The 14,053-nt window shown below is 51.2% G+C and overlaps 2 protein-coding genes across 2 annotated transcripts; both read right to left on the bottom strand.

Moving 5' to 3' along the window:
- Positions 1-102: 102 nt before the first annotated feature.
- On the bottom strand, positions 103-6,049 carry LOC137917280 (ceramide synthase 2-like; the record flags this gene model as incomplete). Its single annotated transcript, XM_068760093.1, has 7 exons — positions 5,936-6,049; positions 1,893-2,066; positions 1,693-1,810; positions 1,439-1,557; positions 556-613; positions 286-336; positions 103-195 (listed from the first exon to the last, which is right to left on the bottom strand). Coding segments are annotated over exons 2-7 (612 nt in total), but the record flags the coding sequence as incomplete, so codon positions are not given.
- Positions 6,050-8,093: 2,044 nt separating this feature from the next.
- LOC137917279 (CUGBP Elav-like family member 3) lies at positions 8,094-14,041 on the bottom strand. Its single transcript, XM_068760092.1, has 10 exons — positions 13,795-14,041; positions 13,287-13,366; positions 13,007-13,150; positions 12,511-12,655; positions 11,740-11,889; positions 11,562-11,621; positions 11,208-11,312; positions 10,646-10,789; positions 10,438-10,570; positions 8,094-8,882 (listed from the first exon to the last, which is right to left on the bottom strand). Exons 1-9 carry the CDS (start codon positions 14,039-14,041, stop codon positions 10,443-10,445), a joined length of 1,203 nt encoding a protein of 400 aa, XP_068616193.1. The 3' UTR covers positions 8,094-8,882; positions 10,438-10,442.
- Between the last annotated feature and the right edge of the window lie 12 nt (positions 14,042-14,053).

Below are 14,053 nucleotides of genomic sequence, written 5' to 3' on the forward strand. Positions count from 1 at the left end.
CCCCCCCCCCCGCCTTCGATAAGCGATGTCTCCTGACGGGAGGATCCTGGGGGGGATGTCAGAGTGCTAACGACGTTAAGGAGACCGCTCCGGATCGCTTACCTTTCGCTTGATATCCGTTGCCACGCTAAAGACGAGCGAGACGTAGAAGCCCAATTCGATCATGTAGTACCAGTACTGGGAGGGCAGCAGCGGCTGGAGGAGACGGGGAGAGAACGAACGTCTCCAGAAACATTTGGTAGCGCAGTGTTTATTAAAGGAAGGCAGGTCGTAGCGCAGACGTACCATTTTAGGGAAGTCGTCCCACATCACCTTTAAATCCTTAAACCATGGTTTCTAAAGGGGGGGGGGAGATATTCACCATCAGCGAGGGTTTGAATGTTGCGTTCTCTTGCACCCAACAGGAACAACAACATTAAATAGCATCAAAATTACATTTCCCGCACGCCTCTAAGTTTATCGACTCCGCTCGCTCTTCTGAAAGAGGAACACTCGTCCAGTTACGGTTAGTTCACGGTAACATTCCACAGAACCAGGCGGCGACTCAGTACTTACATCAACGAGGACGGCCAGGCCAGCAAAGAAAGCAAGAAGGTAAAAGGTAAATCTCCAACTGCAAGACAACGCACAGCAATCTCAGTCGTCCCGTTGTCGCGGGACGTTTCTGACGAGCACAGGGACAGCTAGCTAGCTGACGGGCACAACGGCGCCGGATTTAACAAAGGATGTAACAAAAAAACAAAAAAAAAGGAAGACAATGAGACGTGTCCCGGCTGTCTTCACCGGAGACCCGTGGACAACGGCATCGCACCGAAGAGGAAGGACAAACGCACGGCAGAAAGGGAACCGGATCGGGAGGATTGTGTTGCAGCAGGACGAGATCTACGGCAGCAGAGGGAACAAAAGCCTCAAGACATTCTGTCCCTCCAAGACCCCCCCCCCCCCACGCTGCTGCACGATGACCCAACACAAAGTAAAAAACAAAATATCGTCGCTTTCCTACAGAGAAGCGAGGCCCGAGACGACCTCACGTCTAACAGAAGGTTTGAGTTTAGTAATTAAACGTCACAAGTCCTCCCGGAATTCAGAGCAACGACGATCAATGTTTAACGAAACACGAAATCACAGGCGTAAAAAAAAAAAAGAGCATTTCCACGTTCAATAGCAATAAAAGCAAACACCAACGATGCAAAGGAGGCTCCTCTTTTACATCCGCTTTACAACGCAAAGCGAGCCGTTTCAGACGAGCACAATGACACGGGTCGAAACCAGGACGCGTTTCAGCTCTCCCAGCTGCCATCGGTCCCCCAGTCCTACGCTGATGACATCACGCAGTAGCGTTTTTATTCACTTATTATTCTTTGTGTGACCCTGCAACACAACACATTCCCCCCCTCTGAGGATGTGAGATCAAATCAAGCTAAAAACTTTATACTACCTTGCTTCCTGGAACTTCTTCAGCTTGCTGGGCCGGTCCTGGTTCCTCCTCTGCTTGAACCACCTCTGGACCTGCTGCACGGACCAGTCGGTCTGTTTGCTCAAGCTGACGACGGAGCCCTGAATCGGAAACGGCAGAGACTTTATTTAACGTTGCGGTAAAGCGACGGCAGCTCGGCTGTCGCATGCGTAAAGACAGCGCCACCTAGGAACGTTGTTGTTAACGCTCCGCGGGAAGCAATCGGGACGGCTAACCTGCGCGGGATCCTTCGACGAGCTGCGGAAATGCGCCTCCAAGACGGGATTTGAAGGAGCGCGAACGCGCTTGCTCTCCCGTACCCCCAGCAGGGAAGCCAGAGGAGTCGCGACCATCCTGGAGAGAGGGAAGCCTTTCAGCCGCAACGCCCCGACGCTCGTCAGAAAGAAACCGCCGACAGATCCCGGAGGCGACTCACCTCTCAAAGACCTGTCTGATGACCAGGAAGCAGACGGCGATGGGCACGGTGGCCCAGAGGTCGGACGGTTTGGGGTACACTTTGCCATCGGCGTCGTTCAGGTCAGCCCAGGAGTGGCCCGGGGGAAACCAGAGCCAGTCGGCCCAAATCAGCTCGCTCAGCCGAGACAACATCCTGAACGCAAAGCAGACAGAGAAACGTTCTTTGTGACGGAAGGAAGCGAGGAGGTATTAAGCAAAAGGTATTTCACCCATGAGCAAGCCGATCTCAGACGATTGATAACCAGCATGGTTCGGCGTCACAGTGGAATCTGAAGCGGGCGAAGGAAGCTACAAACCGTCACAACTGACAAAATAGGCAACGAAAACATATCAGTAAGACTTAAACGTTAAAAAAGAACAAAAAAGAAAAATAAAGTTCATAGACGAGCGCAACAAACGATCCCAAACTGCAGCAGAGGAAAACGTCAATGTTTGAAGCCTTAATTTAAAAATCCTGAAAGAGAGAACAGGAAGTTCACTTGTGGTGCACGAAGCCCGCCCAGGAAATTAAAAAGAGCGTCACGAAAGCTCTCCGTTCATTGGAAAGGTTTTCTCCAAGCTAACCCACAATTAGCCTGGCGTGTTGCTGTGGGCTAGCGCTCCTCACGGTGACCACGTGATAAAAGACGCCCAACAATGCTTTGACGCTCGTGAGGTGTGGCTCACATCCGACCTGCTATTTGAAACCATCAACATGTCCCGACGTGACAACGCTAACGGTAATCACCATTAGCCTCGGCTATGATTTAGTGCTAATTAGGCATTGGGATGGAGACTCAAACGCTAAATGCGCAAGATAAATAAATCCTTGTTCTCCAAGTAGGTAAAAAAAGAAAAGAAAAAGCTTGCAAATGAAATTCAATGCTAACCAAGTAGCTAACTGCTAGGTGTCCTCCTCAGAGGCTATGCTACGCACAGCAAAGGGCTTCTTCTGTGGGGGGGGTTTCCGTTCAAAAGGTGGGATATCAACACCTCAACACAACTGGAATTACCGGCAGCCTGCTGCAGGAGCATTTTGGACTTTAACAGGTCGGGTCAGCAGATTTGGATGATTATATGACCTCACTATCTGCTGCGCCTTGTTTGAGTTGGGCGTCTTTCAGAAGCATGTCAGTAAAGCAGTAAACCCAGGCAGCCCCAAGGACACGAGCGTGGACTTAAACTACTACAAGATGAGCGCTGCTCTGTGAACATTTCAAAAGGACCTTTGTTGCCGTTTTCTATCCTGTCATTTAAATAGTGATTTTATTTCCCCTCTGAAATAAACATGTCTACCTTCCAGCCAGTGCTAAAAAAAAAAAAACCATGGACGCTGTTACACGTTAAAGCATTTTATATTCACTGACGTTTGCAAACTGAACAGGATTTATTTGACACCATCAACAGGGAGAACTGGAAATGAACTCTCAGGTGTGCAGCTCCTAAACTTTGCATCCCACGGGGCGGCAGAGCACACTCGCCTAGCCCAACGGCTAACAGTTCATGTGCCGCGTCTACGTTTAGGGACAAAGGAAGCCTGAACGACACGCCGCCACTTCCTGCTGGCGTCAGAGCGACTCTCTCACCACAGATTACCCAGGAGGAGATCAGGACTCTGCAGAACAGGTTACGGACAAGCAGCGCAGCTGCAAGAGCAAATAAACTTCAGAACGGTTTGTCAGCCAAGGTGTGTGAGAGTGAGTGTGAGTGTGTGAGAGTGAGTGTGAGTGTGTGTGAGTGTGAGTGAGTGTGGGCGTGTGTGTGAGTGTGAGTGTGAGTGTGTGTGTGTGAGTGTGTGTGTGTGTGAGTGCGTGTGAGTGTGAGTATTGACGGACTACCCAATATAAAGTACTACAAAGCATAATTCGCAATCATTCAAACTGAAAGCTAAGCTGCAGACATGAGCAGCTTTTCTTTCTCGGACGTGTGCATCGATTCCTGAGGATGTTTAAAGCAACGCTCGGAGCATCCAGCCGACTCAGACTCCCGACTCAGACTCCCGACTCAGACTCCCGACTCCGGCTCCTGGCGGTTCATCTCATTAACCCTTCGTCTGACGCACAAAGTCTGAGCACATCATGTTCAGTCACCTGTCATTAAAATAAAGCGTGCAACGCGACACGAAGGGCATGCGTTAGAGAGCCAACAAACCGGTCTCGCACTGACCCGAGGGTGCGCTCACACTTAACATCTGATTCAAGTTAACTCCGGACACACTTTTGACGCACAAACCAGACGCGTCGGTCCACTTCGTTTGGTAGTGGAGCGGCGCGTCTGGCTCAACAGGCCAAATGCAGTCCTTCCTTCGTGTGTGTGGTTTCTGTTTCCATTCCTGTTCATGATCTACTAACACACACACACACACACACACAAATCCAACAACTGCATTTAACCCAGGCGACAGCGTGGTTTAAGAGCTAGGCAAGTTTCAACGCACGAAAACCCTCCAAACCTCATGAGATGTCCGTTCAAGCCGCAACTTGAAGCCGATAAAGCTTGAAATACAAGAGGAGCCAATTTGTTAATGGATAAATGTCACATTTAAATATTGCCTTGTTCAAAACGGAAAGGAATCAAACACCACTCATCTCAACATCGTGCATGTACGCTGCGTACCGTTACCGGTAAGAATCACGACACCCAATTTGCTTTACAGCTAAGCGACTGGAATCCAGGCAGGATGTTTGTGCGTATGAAAATAGACGTTTCCTGTTGTGGTTTCTTTTTGATGTTTTGTTCAGTGAGCGCTCCTTTAGCGAGACCCGGGACAGATAATCCTGCACGCCGGTGAAAGGTCGTCACATCGGTTTGTAGGAGTGCATTTTTTCTTTTAAATTATAGCAATTATATCACTTCTTTGTATTACGCATCATGAGCCAATGACATCACCAAAGTAATCTCTTTTCCATAATTCAACTCCAATTACAACTATAATCCTCCCTGGGTTTTGTGGGGGGGGGGCTGGAGCCTGTTCCAACTGGTAGACCTCACAGGACTCCGCCAAGCAAATGACGTCACGTGCCTGTGGCTAATTCTTTCACCAACACTGCATTTGTTTTGTACCGTGGAAGGAGGTCAGAGCCCCCCCCCCCCCCCCCCCCTGTAATAAACATGGCAAGAACACGCAAACTCCACCAAGTCTAAACCCAAACCCAGAAAATAATGACGTCATATGTCCTTTAAAACAACTTCTGCGGCGCCGTCCTTATCTACAACTTTGAAGGCCGTTCTCCGAGATAACGACCGTAAACTCTGACTCACATCTAACGTCCGAAACAACGCCCGCCTCCTTCACCGTCACGTGGGCCAGCCAGAGCCCCCCCCCCAACTTAAGTTACTCAAGCTGTTGCGCCTTTTCGAGGGTCCCTACGCTCTTTGCGTAAAATGGCGCAGGGAGTGGCTGAGTGAATGGCGCAAGCGGGGAGTCCCCCTCGAACATAGCGGAACAGACAGACTCGGAAGAAGGGCTCTGAAGTCGTCCAACAGCAAACATGCTAACCCGCTAATACCGCCACTCGTTAAAAAGGGAAATAAGAGGGATAACACTACTCCATCTTACGTTGGAAAACTTTCATTCAGCTTCGGCATCGTGAAGCGGTTTGAATTACGGTTAACAGTTTGGGTAGAACCGTGTCTACTTCCTCTATGGCTGCCGGCCCGCTGACCTCCTCTTATCGCGGTGTTCTTAAACAAACGTCGGCGATAGCACGACCGAAGGCCTGTTAGCCCGTTAACTTAGCTAAACTTCGGCGCGCGAGCCTTTCTCGCGTCTGTGAAGCCGCCGAACCCGCGCGAGCTCCTGTTTGTTTGGGAGCGTGTCAATAAAGTTTGACAGTATCCCAACCCCGGTTAAAACGACACCAAAACCCCTCCTGGCGGGGCAGACTCGCCTCTTTCTTTGTGAAAATATAAGTTTAAAGCGCGTCTCCGACCGGACGTGAATGATGTTTGGGGCTTTTTCAGCCCCCCGCAGCCGTTAAATGATCGTCCGTCGCGGAGCTAACGGTGCCGCTTAGCGCTTACCTCTCGCGACCGGACGCGGGCGGGCGGCGTGAAAGTGGCTCGTCTCAGAATACGCGGCGGCTCTGCGGCTGCTCCTCCTCTGTTCCTGCTGCGTTCACCATCAAAAACTCCGAACTTGTTGATCGCTCAATAAAGTGCAACTTCCCCCCCCCTCTAAACTCGGATTCGTCACATTCTTGGGAAGGGGGGGGGGGGGGTATATAAGTCAGCTTCTTTGCAAATGTCTCGCTTGGAATGGGTCCCGCAGAAGACGAGACAACGTGACGGCGCGTTTCTCTTTGATGAAAGTAGGACAGATAAACGAGTCTCTGCTTGCTGCCGGTTTACCGGGCAGCTCGAGTGGACGGAGAGATTAATATTATGGCATTATTCTAAACTGAGCTGGGCTGGGCGGGGCTGGGCGGGGCGGGGCGGGGCTTGGCGGGGCGGGGCGGGAGCAGTCTATTTAAAGTGACGTGAGTCTATCGAGAGTGTATGAGGGGTTGTTAGTGCCACCAGTGGCGTACAGCGCTGAATTAAGTGCAAGATGACTTCCGGGTCATATGGGGGGCGTTCAAGAAGTAGTAAATAGATATATTTGAACTTTCCTTGTATTCTTGGCACAATATAATCCACCACATCATTTTTTAGGCTTTGATTATTGTGAATTAAGGATTTGTGGCATCGCAAACAAACACATTTACAGAACATGATAAATAGTTGGTAGAACATCTCCAAATCTCCGCTCGGTTGTCCTCCTTTAAATATTAATTACTACTACTGTACTTTCTTCTTGTCCCATGGGGGGTCGCCACAGCAACCCAACATTCTCCACTTCACCCTGTCCTTCGCATCGTCCTCCCCAACACCAGCCACTCTCATGTCCTCCCTCACTACGGCCATGTCTCTTCTCCTGGGTCGTCCTCCCTCACTACGTCCACGTCTCTTCTCCTGGGTCGTCCTCTTGTCCTGTCCTTTGCATCGTCCTCCCTCACTACGTCCATGTCTCTTCTCCTGGGTCGTCCTCTTGTCCTGTCCTTTGCATCGTCCTCCCTCACTACGTCCATGTCTCTTCTCCTGGGTCGTCCTCTTGTCCTGTCCTTTGCATCGTCCTCCCTCACTACGTCCATGTCTCTTCTCCTGGGTCGACCTCTAGCCCTGTTCCCTGGCAGTTCCATCCTCAGCATCCTTCTACCGATATAGTCCCCGTCTCTCCTCTGGACATGTCCAAACCATTGAAGTCTGGTCTCTCTGACCTTGTTGTCTTATTTCTAATCCTGTCCAACCTGGTCACTCCACACAGAACGTCAGCATCTTCATCTCCGCCACGTCTAGCTCCGCCTCCTGCCTCTTCCTCAGAGCCACCGTCTCTTAAGACGTCCATCACGGCTGGCCTAGTTGCACAAACCTTTTCCACAAGTAGTTGAAAACGAATAAAGCTCCTTGCATCCCATTCCTTGAAAACACCGAGGTGAAGTGCATCGAGTCTGGCTGCATGTTAAAGCCGTCCATCCTTTTATGTCTTGACCAATATTCCCAGTCGTGCGTTCTAACAGCAGAGGGAAGGCGCCAGTGTGGCATTAATCACCCCTCATACGCGCAGACATGCCAGGCTTGTTTGGACTCATCGGGCTGAACCCAAAATCCTGTGGCAGGGAGACTTATTGCACGTATCGCCCCCCCAGCTGTTGTAACACACCTCATTCTTTTCTCCCTACTCTTCATATTTGAGCAGGAAATATTCATGCATGCAGCGTCAGTAAATGACAATCACAGCTTTCTGGTGTTGTTTTAGCATGAACTAAACATTAATATTTATTGTGATGACCAGTGTTAACATGGGCGTACGATTATACCCAACATTTATTTACAATAAAAAGGCAGCATTTTCATGATTTCGATTTTGCTGATGAGCTTGATCAAAAATCAACATGTTGGAAAAGATAATGGCAGATGATTCCAGCTTTAAGCTGTACCTCGTCCTACCTGTAGAGGGCAGCATAGCCCCGGATCGAGCACCCATGAAGAAGCGACATTTACACACTGAATAAAGATGCCATGTTTTGGGAAATCACAACACGACAGGTAATTAGACACATATGCGCATTGTTTTTTCTAAATTGTACTTTATTTTCTTTTAAAGACATAAGTTTTAAAACAGCGATTGTAGAGAATAAATAAAGAAACATGTTTTTTTGTGTTTTTTAACTTCCATAGGTACATTTATGTAATTAAAAACTCTATAATAACTGTCTTTATTGTCTTGAAGACCACAGGAATGTTTTTCTTCAGCTTAAATTAAAAAAGAAAAATTTCCCCTTCCCTCATCAAATTGAATACCAAATAAATTAAAACGTAAAAAAATCAAGATAGAAAAACTCCCAGCCCTTCCCCTCCACTTTAGTTTGAAAAGCAGTGGCAGCAGAGAATCTTTACTTGACTTTAAAACCAAGGTATGTACAGTGAGAGGAAATCAAATTCTCTTCCAGTTTGTCACCCCATGTTTTTAATTTACGTATAAATAATACAACTAACTCTACATAACAATATTACCAGTGGTAATCATACAGAATAGTATTTTCTTTTGCCTCCAACTGTGCATACTGGCCTTCTTTTAACTCCATAGACCACAAATCACACTATACAGTAAGTAAAACCCTGTTCAGTAGAATAACATCAGTGATATGCTTTTTCTTCACGTGTAGATCTCGTTGCCGACCATAAAGTATGTACACAATATAAATGAATCCAGGTGTGGAATGATAGGAAATCCGGAGCACTTCTGATATTGCGGATGCTGATTCTGCGGACGCATTTGTTTGCCGATTTTACTGCCGTCGCTGTTTTTCGTAAGCACAAACATGAGAGGCTGCTTTATGCGAAGTGTCGCTCCTGTGCTATGCGTTTGGTCAAACAACCAAAAAAGGCTGGGACATCCCCAAGTGGTTTCCTTGATTGAACTCTTTTCCTGGAGGTAATGAAGAAGAGGAGAGAAGGAGAGAGCGGGGGGGGGGGGGGGGGGAAGCACAGAGCATTTAAAACCCAATCACAGCGATCGGATACATACATTTAAGACATTGGAAGTCGCTCACTACTTGCACTGATGCTTTGGGGGAGTCTCGGTAATTAAAGAGAAACATGCACAGCAGGAATTCTGGGGGGCTTGGGGGGGGGGGGGTACGATTTTTAGAAAGCAGCTGAAGATGATTTAACATTTATTCTAATGATATTCAGAACCGTGTAATCCAACAAAACGGACGCTTCCCGGGGAGGGAGAAACTTCGGGTTTCAGATCAGCCACAAAATATTCGTTTGTTTGGCGAGCGGCTGCAAACGGGGAATCTGCAGGAGCCCCCCGATCTTATTGTAAAGCGAGTTCGTCTAAATGCCGATGATGTGCTCCATCGTAACGCTGTTTGCATGACATGAAACCCCCTCAACAGGCTGTTGTCGGGAGGATATGAGGGAATTAAAGAAGATTACACAAAAGAAACCTGGAATATATATATATTATACAAGTCAGTGCAAACATGACACACACACACACACACGCACACAAAAACCACTCACAAAAATACAAACGCGCGCGCCGTCTGGTCGTCTCACGCTTCCACGGTCATTCCGACAGATCCGATGTTGTGGATCCTTTACAGCGGAACGTTTAGCACATTAAAAACAAAGTTCAGGCACAAAGTCATTGAGCTACAACGAAAAGGAAACCCCCGCACTCACCGGAAACTACCACAGGGGGGAGCGTGTAAGAACGATCATCATGACAGGCAACAAGAGGAAAGCAATGAAAACCCGAATGCATCCATGAGTCAGCGTTTATCAGAGAGGCGTTTAAAGCGCGGCGCGTCATGATCATCAATTACTTACAGACGCAGAGGTGAAGTGACAGTCATTGATCAGTGTTTGCAAGGATTCAAAACCAGGACAAAACGAGAAGAGGAAACTCACAACGCACCAAACACAGTTCACCACGGTCGCCGCGGTAACCCGCCATGCAGCAGAGCATGGCGGATCAAGGCAACGGCCCCAAAGAAAACGGCTAACGGCAACCGGCACAGGCCAAGTGACTTACAACGCGTCGAGAAGGAGCGGGGCGGGGCGAGGGGGGGGGAGAGGTTTTTTAGCGACGCACATCTCCATGATTTACGGACGGACGCCGGACCGTCCTGAGAGGCGCCACGTTTGTGTTTTATGGCAAAAGCACAAAAACAATAAACGAAAAGTCAAACAAAACATTAATGACGGACAGCAGCAGGCATTCAAACCTGCGACAGAACTCTGGTTAGACAGGACATTTCAACCGCCCCCCCCCCCCGCCGCAGGCTAAGCAAGAAGAATCCATTTGGAATTGATGGTATTTTCAGCGAGCTGCCACCTCATTAAAGTTAATCTACTGTCGGGTTATTGACAGGCAGCCACTAAGCACTGAGCCCCCCAGTGACATCCACTCCGTCTCTTTAACCTCCAGCTGTCCATCCGCCCCCCCAGAGCCCCCCCCCCCACCTCCTCACCTCCTTCAGTAAGGCCTGTTGGCATCCTTGGGCCTCTTCAGCTGCACCTTCAGCCTCTTCATGCCGATCTGGAAGCCGTTCATGGCCTGGATGGCAGTTTGGGCGCTGGACGGGTTGTCAAAGCTCACGAATCCTGGGGGGGGGGAGGGGGGGGGGCATAATGTAAAACACAACCACGAAGGCAAAGGTCAATGAATCGGGCACCCACCGAAGCATTTGCTCTGGTTGGTGGCGCGGTCGACGAAGACCTTTGCGGAGATGACGTTTCCGAACGGCAGGAACATCTGCAGGATCTCCGAGTCGGTGAACTCCTGCGGCAGGTGGTAGATGAAGATGTTGCAGCCCTCGGGCCCTGGGGGGGGAGGCGGCGCAGTCAGAGAGAGAGCCGCAACAAGGAATGTGCTTTTTATCACTATTCCCTTTAGGCCGAGGCTAGCTGCTCAGCCCTGTTTCCCGTCTTTATGCTAAGCTAAGCGCTAAGACACCAATTTAGTCTGTAAACAAACACCATTCATCTTATTTCTGATGAAAAACAACTTACTAATATTCTAATGACGCGTGGCTGAAACGCAACCAGCCTAGACTGACGCTGCAGTTTGATGACATCACCAAACTGGTGATGTCATCACCAGTCAAAGACAAACACGCGAGGATCCTGATAATCCAGCGAACCAAACCGTTTCTTTTCTGGTCGCAGCTCGTCTCGGGTTCTCGCCGTTCTCCCCCCCGTGCGCCATCGGTGGCGCCGTCGCTGCGTCGGGAGCGCCTACCTTCTCGCTGCTGCAGCTGCTGCGGCTGCTGCGGCTGCTGGGCCACCAGGGCGGGCTGGTGGGGGAACGGCTGGCCCACCAGGCTGTAGGCGGCGGGGTAGGTGGCTGGCGGAGAGAGAGGGAGACGGCGCCGGTGAGCGGAGGCTGCGCTCCCACCTTTGCATCTGTTTTGTGACTCCCTCTGCAGGTTATTTACATGTTTTAATATATTTGCATGTTTTAACTTCAGGTGTGGATTTCTATTTAGCATCAAAGGTAACGCGAGTGCGTTCTGGGAATAAATCGGTTTCGCATCGCAGACGGAACTCAAACAGACGCGATGGCGTTCCAGCCGCCGCGGCCGCCGGGTCTCACCGGTGTAGTGCTGCATGCCGGTGTACGCCTGCTGCAGGGGGTCCAGGACGGGACTCTGAGCTGTGGCGCACACACACACACACACACACACACACACACACACACACACACACACACACACACACACCGTCACCAGCGGCCGAACACACAGAGAAAGACGGAATAGAAGCGGCCGTACCTTGATACGCGTGAACCCCGTTGGTGTACAGGGCTTCGGTTGCTGATTGGCTGCTGGGCGGCGCCGGCACAGAAGCGTAGCTGCTCACGGCGATCGCCGGAGGCAGGGCGGGCACAGGCGTCGCGGCGATGGAGGGTGGCGTGCTGGTTCCTGCAGACAGCGTTTGAGGGATTTTCTCTAGCAGGCGCCGGACAGCGTTTCAAGCTGAATGCTAACGCCCGGCGCCTGAGGCCGACGGGGGCGTGTCTTTAATATGGCTGATCGATCGATGGGGCTAAATGAAGCGATGGGACTTCCCTCCAAGTGGAGCCGCTCTCACGGCTTCGCGTTGCTCTGACACGGAGCTTTTTTTGGCGGCTCGTCAGCCCCTGAAGACTCTCGGCCATTACTGAGGAACCACAGTAATCAATAAACGGAGTTTTAAAGACTGATCAATGCGCGCTGCAGCCTAAATATGGGCACGAGCTCAAACCACAAAGCAGGTATGCGTCTCAGGCATGAGACGCAAAGGACAGAAAAGCAGCTCCATCAAAACTTTTACATTTATCGGCTGCTCAATAATCAAACGACGTAAAGATCAGTGATTTAGCTTCGAGACGATGCACTTCCTGTAACCGCCTCGCTTTAAACGCCGGATTAAGGGCCCCCGAAACGGACGCTTATTGTTTTGTCCTCCCGGGTCCGCCTGTCCTTGCGCGTCTGTCCTCATATTTCAAGCAGGAATCGAATCAAGGACGGCCGGCCGGTCTAGACATCGCTGCCTCCCATTACCTGAGGACGGGGTGATGGATGCGATCGGCGTGGCGATGATGCCGCTGGGGTTGAGGGCGGCGAGCTGCTGCATCTGGACCGCCGCCACCGTGGCAACGGGAGAGAGGTAGGCCGACTGGGCCACCAGGGCCTGCTGCTGCATCAGCTGGAGGACGGAGAGGAGGCAGCGTTTGGACCGCGTTCAGGTTCGGCACACCTGTCCGTGTTTGTGCGTGTTTCGCGATGTCAGAAAACGTCGACGACCGACGTTTAAAGGCGCCGCGCCGGCTCCCGTCTGACCTCCGTTAGAGGTCAATGCGTTTAACGGGGGCGGGCCGGCTGTCCTCGGTGACGGCGTTCTCCTCCGCCGTCCTTTCCACGCGCTCCACGACCGTCACGCTCACGGAGGCCGAACCGGCCGAGGGATTAAATCAAGCTCCGCCTCCGCGCAGTTCAACCTGCATGTTCTACGTGCTGCTGTGTGTGTGTGTGTGTGTGTGTGTGCATGCGTGCTCACAGCCTGTGTGTAGGCATTGTACGCTCCGAGGTGCAGGGTCATGGGACTGATGACCCCCAGCTGAGAGGCCACCTGCTGCATCCGCCGGAGCCCCCGCTCCTTCTCCGAGTCGGCAAACTTCACCACCAGGCTGGAGGAGGCGCCCTGAGGAGGAAGGAACGTCAGCGGACGTGAATCCTAAACGACAGGGACGAAGAAACAAGCGGACGAGCAGGTGGCCTGTGTGTGTGTGCGTGTGTGTGCGTGTGTGTGTGTGCGTGTGTGTGGGGAAGGGACTCACTGGTAAAGTACGACTCCCATGCAGCGCGTTAATGGCGGCCTGGGCCTCTGCGTTGCTCTGGTACTTTACAAACGCACAACCTACATGAAAGGACGGACGCACGCACACACACACACACGCACACACAGGAACAACTTCCTTTTAAAAACACATTAAGCGCCGTTTTACGTCGGGCGCTCGGTTAGCGTTGCATCATTTAACTCGGTCCACATTCGCCGCTTCATCAATCGCAGTCTGTAAAGCTGCAGACGCATCATCAGCCGCGACCCATAAAACCCGCGGCGCCGCCAGTCACGCCGCGTGCAGCAAACGCACGTCTGTGTTTCAGATTTACGCGGCACAGCTCGCCGACGCCGACGCGCCGGAGGCCGGGACGGAGCCGGGGGCCCTACAGGCGCCGTTGGTGCGTCGCAGGCCGCAGAAGTTCATTTGTAATCTTTTTAATCCGGCGTCACACCTCATTTGCGTGCGTACGAGTTTCCAGAATGAACGCTTTCGGTGGCGTTACCTTTGCTGGTGCCGTCCGGCCCCCGCAGCACCGTGCACTCCTCGATGCTGCCGAACGGCTCAAACATCTTTCTCACGTCGGTGTCGGACTGCTGCTTCCCCAGCATGCCCACAAACAGCTTCCTGTCTTCTAAGGGGAAGTAGATCACCAAGACGGTAAGGGGGGGGGGGGGGGACAGGACAAATGAGTTGAGCGAGAATAGAGCGGATATTTTATGGGAAAGGAGGTGAAGGAAGAGGCGCGTCATCGCCGTGCACGC

This window comes from Brachionichthys hirsutus, unplaced genomic scaffold, assembly GCF_040956055.1.
Source record: "Brachionichthys hirsutus isolate HB-005 unplaced genomic scaffold, CSIRO-AGI_Bhir_v1 contig_1290, whole genome shotgun sequence".
Classification (NCBI taxonomy): domain Eukaryota; kingdom Metazoa; phylum Chordata; class Actinopteri; order Lophiiformes; family Brachionichthyidae; genus Brachionichthys; species Brachionichthys hirsutus.